The sequence below is a fragment of the Heterodontus francisci genome, chromosome 8 (assembly GCF_036365525.1).
Source record: "Heterodontus francisci isolate sHetFra1 chromosome 8, sHetFra1.hap1, whole genome shotgun sequence".
Lineage (NCBI taxonomy): Eukaryota > Metazoa > Chordata > Chondrichthyes > Heterodontiformes > Heterodontidae > Heterodontus > Heterodontus francisci.
The window spans coordinates 108,740,342-108,754,683 of NC_090378.1; the positions used below are offsets into that span (position 1 = coordinate 108,740,342).

General features: G+C 41.3%; 1 protein-coding gene across 10 annotated transcripts in view; it reads left to right on the top strand.

Annotated features, from left to right (window-relative positions):
• fam20b (FAM20B glycosaminoglycan xylosylkinase) overlaps window positions 1-8,808 on the top strand; it is a 209,623-nt gene extending 200,815 nt beyond the window's left edge. For all 10 annotated transcript variants that reach the window (XM_068037893.1, XM_068037900.1, XM_068037894.1 and 7 more), the window contains 2 exons: window positions 1,303-1,362; window positions 7,397-8,808. In XM_068037893.1, the coding sequence (XP_067893994.1) occupies window positions 1,303-1,362; window positions 7,397-7,631 (295 nt within the window). In that variant the 3' untranslated portion in view covers window positions 7,632-8,808. The remainder of the gene's footprint in view (window positions 1-1,302; window positions 1,363-7,396) is intronic.
• The last annotated feature ends 5,534 nt before the right edge of the window (window positions 8,809-14,342 follow it).

Here is a 14,342-nt window from a genome sequence, read left to right on the forward strand (position 1 = left end):
AGCAGTCCGTGTAGAAATGCAGCAAGACCTGGACAATATCCAGGCTTGGGCTGATAAGTGGCAAGTAACATTCGCACCACACAAGTGCCAGGCAATGACCATCTCCAACAAGAGAGAATCTAACCATCTCTCTTTGACATTCAATGGCATTATCATCGCTGAATCTCCCACTATCAACATCCTAGGGGCTACCGTTGACCAGAAACTGAACTGGAGTAGCCATATAAATACTGTGGCTACAAGAGCAGGTCAGAGGCTAGGAATCCTGCGGCGAGTAACTCACCTTCTGACTCCCCAAAGCCTGTCCACCAACTGCAAGGCACAAGTCAGGAAGGTGATGGAATACTGTCCACTTGCCTGGATGGGTGCAGCTCAAACAACACTCAAGAAGCTTGACAACATCTGGGACAAAGCAGCCAGCTTGATTGGCACTCCAACTACAAACATTCACTCTCTCCACCACCGACGCACAGTGGCAGCAGTGTGTACCATCTACAAGATGGACTGCAGCAATGCACCAAGGCTCCTTTAGACAGCACCTTCCAAACCCGCGACCTCTACCACCTCGAAGGACAAGGGCAGCAAATGCATGGGAACACCACCACCTGAAAGTTCCCCTCCAAGTCACACACCATCCTGACTTGGAACTATATCGCCGTTCCTTCACTGTCGCTGGGTCAAAATCCTGGAACTCCCTTCCTAACGGCACTGTGGGTATACCTACCCCAAATGGACTGCAGCGGTTCAAAAAGGCAGCTCACCACCACCTTCTCAAGGGCAATTAGGGATGGGCAATAAATGCTGGCCTGGCCAGCGACGCCCACATCCCATGAATGAATTTTTAAAAATCACGAAATCCAGGCTCGTATTTTTTCTTCAATACTGCATATTTAATTCCAATTCAGACTAATTGAGTGAAAGTTGTTACTTTTTCACATCTGTGTAAGGCTTGCAAGTAAAACTAGTTTGAATAGTGTCAACCCAGTTTCCAGTAGATTTGGGAATTCAAAAGTTCAACACTAATCTGGTATTTTTCTCATGGGGCTAAGAGTTAAAGGAAAATGGAAATATCACTAGTGCACAAGATGTTTCTATGAGGCTAATTTTGAGCCATAATGTTAAAGCAATATGTCGAGTGCTTTATACATAAAATAATTGTTCTGCTCCTGATCTCTGAGAACCTTGATGGTCGTATTTTGTACAACACATGAAAGTTCCATTGCCTAGCACGAACATCTGGGATAAGCATTATTTCATTAAAAAGATCCTAAAAGTTATTTTTTTTTCTGTTTCTATTTCTAGTTTTGGGAATCCAAATTTAGATGAAAGAAGCATCCTCGCATCAGTTTATCAATGTTGCATGTAAGTGCTATGCCGTACAAAAAGGTTGTTGCAAAGAAATTATTCCATAGGCGAGAATTATTCCTTTGCTTAATCGTTCAATCTCATATCATCTTTGAAACATGAAAATAGGTGTCCCGTTGAAATGCAAAAATACTGTTACATTGGTGACAATCTTACATTTGTACAAACAGCTGTCCAAAGAACATGATGCGTGGGCACTTGTGAAAGTTTTCTAACAATGTGTTGTGCAGATTCCTTTATTTACTTTACTTTATTTTTTAGAATATTTGTTTTGTGGTGAGAGTGTGTTGGAGCCATAATGCTGCACACTACAGAGTGGTAGCATGTGGGTTTTTGATTCCATTCATTCACAATGTAATATTGATACTACCCAACAGGGAGGACACTGTCACTCCAGGCCACTTTCATGTACCATTCATGACTGACATTGCCAGAAATCTGGAAGCAGGCTACCCACTACTTTAATTTAATTTATTTAAATTGGCTGTTGATGCTTAAGCGGATATGTCCATTGTCAGTGAGCAATTCGATATATTATAAACTACGCACAAGTTTGCTTAGAAGCTTATTTTAAAAGATACCAGCTGTTGAAAGTGTACATTTGGTATTTTGATAAATGTGTCTCAATAGCAGGGTATTAGCTGTATCCACTTGAATAATATCAGAATGAGTCCAATATCTATATAGTGCTGATTACAGCCACGCCAATTATTTTCTTGATGAATCAACCGATTAATTTGTTCGCCAGAGCTGGCGGGCAGCCATTAAGGAGGGGCTAAAGTGTGGCGAGTCGAAGAGACTTAGCAGTTGGCAGGAAAAAAGACAAAAGCGCAAGGGGAGAGCCAACTGTGTAACAGCCCTGACAAACAAATTTTTCTGCAGCACCTGTGGAAGAGCCTGTCACTCTAGAATTGGCCTTTATAGCCACTCCAGGCGCTGCTCCACAAACCACTGACCACCTCTAGGCGCTTACCCATTGTCTCGAGATAAGGAGGCCAAAGAACAAGAACAAGCTGTATCCACTTGAATAATATCAGAATGAGTCCAATATCTATATAGTGCTGATTACACCCACACCAATTATTTTCTTAATGAATCAACCGATTAATTTGTCATGACTTAGAAACTGCAGTTGTTGAAGTAGCCCAATCCTGCTGTCATGTCCTGCTCCTGGTATTGTTTCATCAGTAAATATTTGGCTATGTGCAACATGAAAAAATTAGTTTCCTTTAGAGACAAGCCCACAGCCAAAACATAGGAACATATGAATTAGGAGCCGAAACAGGCCATTCGGCCCCTCGAGCCTGCTCCGCCATTTAATAAGATCATGGCTGATCTGTTTCGAATTCCACACTCCCTCCTGCTCCTGATAACCCTTGATTCCCTTGCCGAACGAGAATCTAACTCTGCCTTAAAAATATTCAATGACCCCGCCTCCACCACCTTCTGAGGCACAGAGTTCCAAAGTCGCACAACCCTCTGAGAGAAAAAGTATCTCCTCATCTCTGTCCTAAAAGAGTGACCCCTAATTTTAAAACAGTGCCCCCTAGTTCTGTACTCACCCACAAGAGGAAACATCCTTTCCACAACCACCTTGTCAAGACCATTCAGGATCTTATAAACTTCAATCAAGTCTCCCCTCACTCTTCTAAACTCCAGTGAAAACAAGCCCAGTCTGTCCAACCTTTCCTCATAAGACAACCCGCTCATTCCAGGTATCAATCTAGTAAACCTCATCTGAACCACCTCCAATGCATTTACATCCTTCCTTAAATAAGGAGACCAAAACTGTACAGAGTATTAAAAATGTGGTCTCACCGATGCCCTATATAACTGAAGCATATAATCCTTACTTTTATTTACAATTTCTCTTGTAATAAAGGATAGCATTCCATTAGTCTTCTTTATTACTTGCTGTACCTGCATACTAACTTTTTGTGATTCATGCACTAGAACACCGAGATCCCTCTGCACCTCTGAATTCTGCAGTCGTTCTCCGTTTAAGTGATACTCTGCTTTTTTATTCTTCCTGCCAAAGTGAACAACTTCACATTTTCCCACATTGTACTCTATCTGCCAGATTTTTGCCTACTCACTCAACCAATCGCTATCTGTCTGCAACCTCCCTATGTCCTCTTCACAACATAGTTTCCTACCTATCTTTGTATCATTTGCAAATTTAGCTACCATGCCATCGCTCCCCTCATCTAAGTCATTGATATAAATTGTAAAAAGTTGAGGCCCCAGCACAGACCCCTGTGGGACTCCACTCGTCACATCCTGCCAATCAGAAATTATGCATATTCTCTGTTTTCTGCCAGCCAGCCAATCTTCTATCCATGCCAGTATGTTACCCCCTACACCATGAGCTCCTACTCTGCACAATAACCTTTTATGTGGCACCTTGTCAAATGCCTTCTGGAAATCCAAGTACAGTACGTCAGCGGGCTCCCCTTTATCCACAGCACATGTCACTCCTTCAAAGAACGCCAACAAATTTGTTATGCATGATTTCCCTTTCACAAAGCCATGCTGACTATTCTCGATTACCTTGAGTTTTTCTAAGTACCCAGCTACAACCTCCTTAATGATTGATCCTAACACCACCTCCACGACAGACGTCAAGCTAGCTGGCCTATAGTTACCTGTTTTCTGCCTCCTCCCACTTCTTGAATAGAGAGGTTATATTTGCTACTTTCCAGTTTGATGAAACCTTTCCAGAATCTAGTGAATTTTGAAACATTAACACCAACGCATCTACTACCTCATTAGGCACCTCTTTTAAGACCCTTGGATGAAGTCCATCAGGACCTAGGGACTTGTCAGTCCGCAGCTCCATCAGTTTGGTCAGAACCTTTGCATCCTCCTTGAGCAGCTAGAATATACAAAAGAGGATTAGAAACCAGGTGTAAAGCTTGCTAAAGTTCAGTGGGTAAATGAGGCAGCTGGTTTATTTCTGAGACAGAGGCTCAGAAGCTCCACTGGCTGATTCCTGTACGTACTGGGTTAGCTAATCACTACCGACAGCAACATGGACACTACCATTGACCACAGTGCTCCCAGATACAGAGAAAAAAAAGGCAGTCAACCTTTCGGTTTTGGGTGCAATTCAGTGGCTTCTGCCGGAAAGTTCGTATGTAAGGTCATCAGATGTGGACAGGAATGGCCTTGACTGTGGTTGTAAGTTAGTTGGGGTACTGGGAGGTTGCAAGTGCCTATAGAAACATGAAGAGGAGAAAAATAAGCTCAAAGTAATGAATCTCAAATCTTCAGTTTTCTGCACAAAATATTTTTTGTGGTAGTTTAGAATACAATTTCTTTAAAGTTTTTATTTGGGTAGGAAAATTCTTGAAAATCTGTGTTTGAATTTATATGTAAGCGCAACATTTGAATTTGAAATGTGAAATATGTATAAGATGTTGCTCTCGAGGTGGTGTGATTTGAAAATTCATATTTACTTGTGAAAAGGTCCATATTTCCCATGTATGGAATCATGACAGTTTGAATGTGAATGAGAGAATGTCAGTAATGTAACAGTCCTGATGCACATTTTTTCCTTGAAATCTATTTTGTAGCTTGTATCTCACAATGGAAATGGTTAACAGAGTATGAGTGGTGATTCTGGTGATGGCTGCAATAAAGATTGTCCTGCATTACAGCTGAGATGAGGGTTGTACATGGATATTCTTTTAGTAGTTTAAATGATCCCTGTAGTTTGGCTTAAAAATTTAGATGGAAACATTTATTACAAGGGAACAATATGTTGCTTTTTTAGTAAATTCATTTAAGCTTTGTGATTTGGATTAAATATCTGCAAAGGAGTGCTATTGCTATTTTCAACTTAATATCGAACACCACTTGGAAGAAGTACTGAGGGTAGCAAGGGCACAGAATGTGCTCTGGGGTGGGGAATTTCACTGTTCATCACAAAAACGGCTTGGTAACGCCACTACGAACTGAGCTAGCTGAATCCTGAAGGACATATTTGCCAGACTGGGCCTGCGCAGGTGGTGAGTGAAGCATTATGAGGGGGGAAAAGCTACTTGACCTCGTCCTCACCAATATACTTGTTGCAGATGCATCTGTCCATGACAGTATTGGTAGGAGTGACCACTGTACAGTCCTTGTGGAGATGAAGTCCCATCTTCACACTGAGGATACCCTCCATCCTGTTGTGTGGCACTACCTCTGTGCTAAACAGGATTGTTTCAGAACAGATCTAGCAGCTCAAAACTGGGCATCCATGAGGTGCCATGGGTCATCAGCAGCAGAATTGTATTCCACCACAATCTGTAACCTCATGGCTCAGTGTATCCTTCACTGTACTATTACCATCAAGCCAGCGGACCAACCCTGGTTCAGTGAGGAGTGTAGGAGAGCATGCCAGGAGCAGCACCAGACATACTTAAAAATTAGGTGCCAATCTGGTGATGTTATAACATAGGACATGCATATTTAACAGCGGAAACAGCATGCTATTGACAAGAGCTAAGCGATCCCACAATTAACGGATCAGATCAAAGCTGTGCAGTCCTGCCACATCCAGTCATGAAGGATGGTGGACAATTAAACTCCTCACAGGAGGAGCTGGCTGCATGAACATTCCCATCCTCAAGGATGGCGGAGCCCAGCACGTGCATACAAAAGGCAAGGCTAAAGCATTTGTACCCATCTTCAGCTAGAAGTGCCAAGTGGATGATTCATCTCTACCACCTCCTGAGGTCCCCACCAGTACAGTGTGTACCATCAATAAGATGCATTGCAAACTATCACCAAGGCTTCTTCAACAACACCTCTCACCTCCTGTGCCCTCTACCACTTAGAAGGACTAGGGCAGCAAGCACATGGGAACACCATAACCTGCAAGTTTCCCTCCAAGTCACACACCATTCTAGAAATATATTGCCATTCCTTCTTCGGCGCTAGATCAAATTTCTGAAGCTCCCTCTCTAACTTCTAACTTCTCTAATTTCTGAAGACACTGTAGGAGTTCCTTTGCATGGGCACAGCTGCTCACCACCTTCATAAGGGCAGTCTCTGAAGGGCAATAAATGCAGGCCTTGCCAGCAATGCCCACATCCCATGAATGAATAAAATAAATGACAATCTGACTCCGAGGGAATCTCTAAGATTATTTGTAGAAGCAGTTTATAATTTTTAATAGCTCAAAAGCAGCAGCAAACAATTACATTTTAAAAATTGCAAGGTGAGAAAAAGAACAAAATAAATAAACTGCATTTACCTAAATATTCTCACTGCATTTTTGGGTTATGGTTATGGTCTTAACAGCTTCTCCCTGCATCTCTCCCTGTTCTGGCAGTGTTTGCCACCTTACCCAGAGCTATGGAAAGGAGTGGAAAAATCTGAAGGTGAGGGGAGCCTTAGTAACTGGGTGGGAGCAACATTGTCAGAGGCTTTCAATTGTCTCCTGTTTCAGTTTTTAAAAAAAAGTATATGACATCTATCTGCTAAGAAGAAATAACTAGCCATCAGAAAACATAGACTACTAAAATTGCAGTGTTGGGAGGGCAGGGCAGTTTGTAGAGCTTATAGAGTGATTGCATATGAGTTTATTTGTGTTTCTTGCACACTCAATTCCTGTTATCAGTTAATACAAGCAGAGTGTGGGAAATTCATCATATAGGAGAGACATCCAGGACCCCTCTCACATGTATCCCCGTAGCCAGTTTCCAGATGACATTGCCAATAATCTGGGAACAGGTAAAACTTAGAAAATGCAAGGAAGCAATTTTTTTCTAAAGTTGGACGTGGTGAGGAGCACACTACATTATAATTCTTTACCCTATTACATGCCATTGTTTATTGTTTTCAGTATTTTTGATAATTTTTGCCAAAAAAATTCAAGGAAGTGAATTTTTAATGACATTTGCACATCTGTGTGCACGTTTTACTCTATTTGAACTCTCATTTCCGCAGCCTTCACACTTGTTAGAGGGTAATTTTTGAGTTGCTTTCACTTTGTTTTGTTTTGACCTAGATTTTATACAGATGCGACTCTTTCTTTTTACAGTATTAGAGTGTCTACCTGGAACAGGTTAAACTACTTAAGGAATGGAGTTCTGAGTACTGCTATGCGGACTGCCATGTCACATGACCCCATTACCCCAGTTTTGACAGATGCACATTTGGAGGCCATGGACCGGCGGCTGATGAGTATCATAGCTACTATCAAGCAGTGCATTGAACAATTTGGGACAGACAATGTGCTGGTGGAAGACAGAATGAAACTATCTCACTTGAAATAAGGTATTCGAAATTCAGATCAAATAATACTACTGCTCTGCATACGTCAAACAAACATAGTGCAAACTGTGCACAGTATGGAATACAAACTCAAGGAAATTTAAGAAAATGTTTCCATTCCCTTTAGGGGTATAAATTATTTGGAAAAGTAGGCTTGTTCCTAGGACAGGTACTAGAAAAGCAGCTGGCCCAATTGAATTCTACCAACCCTGGATGCATTGACACACAGATGAGCATAAATGAGGGCAGTAAAATTGCTTTTTGAAGTAATGCTTTCACTTGATCTTTACTGAAACCGTAAGCATGTTCTTTGTGGTTTTGTCTTACGTCAAATAATGCAGACCTGTTTTCAGTGTCCTAAAGAAAGGTGATAAATCTCTGCTTATTCTGACATCTGTTACCTTCAGGAAGTGAAAGGTTATTTAAGTTCTTGATCTTACACTACCAATAGTGGAATCCAGGACATTCTCCAATTGGATTAGCTTTTACTTTACAAGCCTGCCTCAGTTATATTGAAGATGCTTATATGGACAAATTACAAACCCCACTAACGCAGGTCCTGTGTCTCAGTTTTTCTGACAGAAAATGGAAAAACGTTTAAAAATTTGTTTATGCAGTACAGTAATGGTATTGCTGCAGTGCAAATTAGATACAAACAAGGCAGAATCTGAAGGAATGCCTTCAGTTTGTGTGAATTCAAAACATAGCCGTGGTTTATCTTAAACTGCAGAATTTATGTTTATTTTCTTATTTTGACTTGTGAGCATTTAAAACTGTGTAACTGTTAGGCTTAAGGTAAAGGACTTTTTGTAATCATAGTGCTCAATCAGACTTGTCCTATTATTAGGGTGCAAATGGCGAACTCTAAACCATAATTTTTTTCATATAAGCACTGTAATGTTCAGAACACAAGCAGTTCGATCACAACACCCAACAGACATTCAGCCTTACCCGTGGATTGACTTTCAGTTCTCAGTCAGGCCACACTATCAAGCACTGTGTGGTAGTGTTTGGGAAGGGAGATGTAGCTGGTTCTGCAACTGAACAGTTTGTGTCCATGGTTTGAGACTGTTTTCCTGGGGAGGAGCTTGGATTAAAAGGTTGTGAATTTCTATGTTTATTGTCATTTTGAGTGATTTTTAAAAAAATGGGACTTGAGTAAAGAGTAACAGAACAGGATGTCTAATTGTTTGTTTATTGATTTTAAAAATGTGTTTGGGTTCTTAGCTTTATACTGTGCTATGTTTGAGCTGTTGGTTTACTGTTTTGACATTTATGTGCACTAAATGTGTTTGTGAGATACTCAAAACCTGGCAGTAGAACTTTCAAAGTTGATGGCCAGTGGCAGTTCTCCTCCCCCTCAGCATATGATCCACCAGCTTTTGGTTGGATGTTTACAATAATTCCTGCGAAGCAGGAAGGCTCGGACTGTTTAAATCATCGATTCAAACATTAGCAAGACATGGAAACCTTTCTTGAAGGATAATAAAGTGGTGTGTAAATAATTATACAGATAATTTATTTGTTGGGAGTAGTCTTTGGTGATTGCCACCTCTGCATTGCTTAGTGTATCTATAACAAATGGAAGATTACTCCATATTTTAGTGGAGAGGATGTCTGGAGCTGTGGTTTAAATTCTCTGGTAACCCACCTGTTTGGAAAATAATGTTCTGATCACCTCCAGTGCAAATAAATGATTCAAGCATTGTGTAGGATAACACCCTTCTATTTTAATAAAAAAATTAAAGCACAGCTTCAACAAATTTGCCTTTTCATCAGTATGTTATAAAACTCGCGAGTCTCTATTAAAGATCATCAGTCAGTAATGTTTCTTGTCATTTAATTTCTACTTTGTATGAATTTCATGCTGGAATATTTGTGTTCCTAAATTTATTTTAAAACTAGTTACTTTTAATGTTCCATTTTAAAAAATGTTCTTCCTCTTAAACAAGACAATTTCCTCCCTAGAAGGCAGGCAGATGTTCTGCTCACAGCCTATTCATGTTTTAGGGTGCCTGCATAGCTTGCCATTCTTACACTCTCCTTCCCTATCGCTTTTGATCAGCACCTTACCCTGACAACACAGTTACGTGGGAACTTGCATTGTGAGTTGCTCTGGGTATGAACTGGAGCAAAAAGGTGCTTTAGTACTACTTTGCCGATGGAACTCCATTTTGTGCAATGTACAAGGTTCACAAATAGCCTCAATTCTTTATTTGCAGCCTCCACAAATGGTAGTAATCTTAAATTGTCAGCATCAAGAGTCCCAACTATTAGCAGTGAGCCTTTCCCTCTGTCATTCCAAAGAGCACACAATTGTCTTACTGTTACATGTTTATCTTGTGTTAAAAAAAAAACTTGTGTTGTCAAGTGAAGAAACATGAAGGTTCTAAGCACTGAATATGTTGACTTCTGTTAACAACAATGAGCATTACAGATGTCTATTTTCCATTGTTTGAACATCTAAAATAGCAGACCATGCACTGAGATCAAAGTGCACTGCAGGAGTCATGAGTTTGGACATTCCTTATCAAAGTCATTTTCACCGAACATTCTTCAAGTGTAGCATCAGCTGGTCTCTGCTATCATTGTGAGATATCTTTTATGATACTGGTTTTGATTTATATAACCTATTACACAGTTTATCCATGCCTTATACTGACGTTTCTCTGGATTTCTTCCTCCTTTCATTCCAACTTGAGTAGCAAAATTGGATTTGGCACTTGGTGTTGGAAGTCATTGGTACTTATTTCATAATTGCCATCCCAGCAATGGTTGCAGCTTTCCCAAATGCCAAAAGTTGAATAATTATCTTTCTCACCAGATTTAAACCAGGATTTTTGGATCAAGTTTCACCTGTCAGTAATGCTGTAGTTTATCCATCAATGACACCTCAAATCTATCATAGAGTGGAGACTCCTTGTAAGGTATATTTTGAATATAAGAGGGGCTCAAAAAGAAACCAATAACATTACATGGGCCGATACAGCACAGATACAAGCCTATGGTGGTGTTTTTGCTCCCCACTAGCATCCTCCCACCTTATTTCAATTTTCCTTTCTCCCTCTTGTATTTAGCTAACTTGCCCTTAAGTTCATCTGTTCTAATCGCTTCAACCACTCAATGTGTTAGCGAGTTCCACATTCCCACCTCTGACTGGGTAAAGAAGTTCCTCTTGAATTCCTTATTGGATTTATTAGCGACTTTCTTATATTTACGGGCCCTAGTTTTGGACTCCCCATAAATAGACACATGTTCTCTCCATCTCCCCATGTCGAAGCCCTTTCTAATGTTAATGATCTCTGAGATCACCTCAGGGTTTGTTGAAGGGCCACATTCGGCTGGCATCACTCTGTGGCCAGTCTGTCTTCTGTTTTCCCTGATAATGGTACTCACTCAGTTCTGATGTCATTCTTGCAAATCTTTTTTGCATTTTGCCCAATGCTTCTGTATCCTTTTTGTGGAGACCAGAACTGTGCACAGTACTCTAGGTTCTATGTAAGTGAATATAACTTCTTTTGCTTTTGATTTTTTTCCTTTAGACATGAATCCCGGTGCTTCGTTTGAACTTGTTATGGCTTTGTTGTTTTTAATGATTTGTGAATCAGTACCCCTAGATCCCCATGCACCTCTTTAGACTCTTAGTATCCAAGGGGTAGGTGGTCTGCTTATTCCTCCTACCAAACACACCACCGCACACTTTATCTATATTGAAATTCATTTTTCATTTACATGAACATGATGTAATTGTTTCAAATTTGCACTGTCTGCATGCCATAGAAGTAAGCTCAGGCATTCAACTTGAAGAGTTCAGTTGTTAGATGGTAATACTGCTAATGGAAATGCCCATCAGTGTCTGATAATACTGATGTCTCCAGGACTGCTACACTATTCATATTCCTGTTGCCAACAGTAAGGCATTTACTATTCCTAGGGTAATGGTTCCCTAAGTCTACCAAATGGGCAAACTTCATCTAGCCTACAGAGGTGCATCAATTACATGCTACAGTACTTTAAGGACAACAAAGCAGAGTAATATCCCTATTCGTCCAGGTAAGGATGGACTCCTAGACTGTCATGACATCTAGCAGGTGTAATATCTTAGATCTTATCAGTGGTTATAAGCACACAAACCTTTATGATGTCAACCTCCCTGCTTCTAGCAAAAGATTTCATGCAAGTTGCCTTGCTGCAACAGATGCCCAACATCCAGTGCAGTCTACTGCCTAGGACAGCTTTAATCTACTATCATGGCTGTCTACATTTTGAAGGTCTTCCTCTAAATCAACAGATGCTATTGGTGGTATAAGCATTCTTTGGTAAACAGGCTATACAGTCAAGAGAAAGTCGATAAGTGATACTAAGTAAGGGTTCAGTTTACCTGCATCAGGTTGTCCGTTTTTGGGCATAATCAGGCCAACCAACAGAGCAAGATTGAAGAAGACAATTGACAACCACAGCCAGATGTCTACCTATAAAACTTAACAGTGGATTGTCCTTGGACCCTGCTGGGAGTGCACAACTTCACACTACACCCCAGCCCCACCATATGTAAGTTACAGCATGTGGGAGGGGTTTGCAGAAGGGTCACATTCACCTCCGTGGCAGCCAGCATTAGAGAGTGTCTCTGAGTAAGAGGTGCTGGAGCCTTGTTTTGGAGGGCCATGTACTCCAAACCTGAAAGTAACAGGATGGTGGTAAGGTTCTAACTTAAAGTTGGTTTACACTTTCTCATTTTTTTGTAAAGTTTTTTTTCAAATTTCCTTAAGATTGAAACTTAAAAAAAACTTTTTTAAAAAAAAGGTGTGGACTGATTTGGTCCTCTGGAACTGCCGTGGTCTCCCCCATTCCTGCTTTGAGGAGGAGGAAAATCTGGAAGCCCAGCACAGTGCTGCCAAGCTGCCCACTTTTACCGATGCCTCCTTGTCTGCAGATACAGTTGGACTACTTCATCGTGACTCTTGGCAATGCTTCAGAAGCCTGTGCTTCCCAAGCAAAGCCATTACTGAGTTGTGAGCACAACTCAACGGATCTTCAGCGAACTAAGATCCATGCCCACTGTCAATTGAGTCTTACATAGGTTCACAGTTCACTGTTGACAACAAATGCACTTCAGTCACTGGCTGATATGTAGCTCTTCTTGACACTATTTCTCAGGCTGCAATTTTTAATTTTGCCCAGGTATAGAAACATAGAAAATAGGAGCAGGAGTAGGCCATTCGGCCCATCGAGCCTGCTCCACCATTCATTATGATTATGGCTGATCATCCAACTGAGTAACCTGTTCCCGCTTTCCCCCCATAATCCTTTGATCCCTTTCACCCCAAGAGCTATATCTAACTCCTTCTTGAAAACATACAATGTTTTGGCCTCAACTGCTTTCTGTGGTAGCGAATTCCACAGGCTCACCACTCCCCAGGTGAAGTAATTTCTCCTCATCTCAGTCCTGAAAGGTTTACCCCGTATCCTTAGACTATGACCCCTGATTCTGGACTCCCCCACCATTGGGAACATCCTTCCTGCATCTACCCTGTCAAGTCCTGTTAGAATTTTATAGGTTTCTATGAGATCCCGCCCCCCCCCCCCCCCCCACTCTTCTGAACTCCAGCGAATATAATCAATCCTAACCGACTCAGTCTCTCCTCATACGTCAGTCCCGCTATCCCAGGAATCAGTGGTAAACCTTCGCTGCACTCCTGCTATAGCAAGAACATCCTTCCTCCGATAAGGAGACCAAAACTGCACACAATATTCCAGGTGTGGCCTCACCAAGGCCCTGTATAATTACAGCAAGACATCCCTGCTCCTGTACTCGAATCCTTTCGCTATGAAGGCCAATGCACCATTTGCCTTTTTTACCAGCTGCTGCACCTGCGTGTTTACCTTCAGCGTACGAGAACTCCCAGGTCTCGTTGCATATTCCCCTCTCTCAGCTGTTCAGATAATCATCTGCCTTCCTGTTTTTGCAACCAAAGTGGATAACCTCACATTTATCCATATTATACTGCATCTACCATGCATTTGCCCACTCACTCAACTTGTCCAAGTCACCCTGAAGCCTCTCTGTATCCTTCTCACAGCTCACCCTCCCACCCAGTTTTGTGTCATCTGCAAATTTGGAGATGTTACATTTATTCCCTCATCTAAATCATTAATATATATTGTGAATAGCTGGGGTCCTAGCACCTTGCCTTGCTGTAAATTATTCTGCACGTATCCTGTCAGTTCCAAAAATACCTCCCTGCCAATGAAATCTGACAACTTTCTTATTGTTTAATACCACCATGCCTACTGTTGCAAGTCCTTTCAATCTTAGTCAACTAGTTCTCCTATAGTGGCTGAAGCTTCTGAGCTGATTAACTGATGATTTGCAGCAGGAACCTTGAAATGGTCTTCCATGATGGCTTTCTCTTTAGAGTGTGAAGCCACTCTGCACTGTCATACGAAATTCATTCAAGATTTCACAAGGCATTCCTTAATGGGGCTGGCACTGACTGCCAAGGCCACCTCCTTTCCGAGGCCCATTCTGCCATTTATGGACTTCTTTCCCTTAAGTGTAAACACTGGGCCAAATTACAGACAACAGCATCTCAAATGAACAACCTTAAAAATTGTAGGCTTGGTATCCTAAAAAGCTTCAACCTCAGACATTGCTTTGAGTCAGATGGCTATCGAAACAAAATGGCTGGCTTCATCTTTTCATCTGCTGCAGC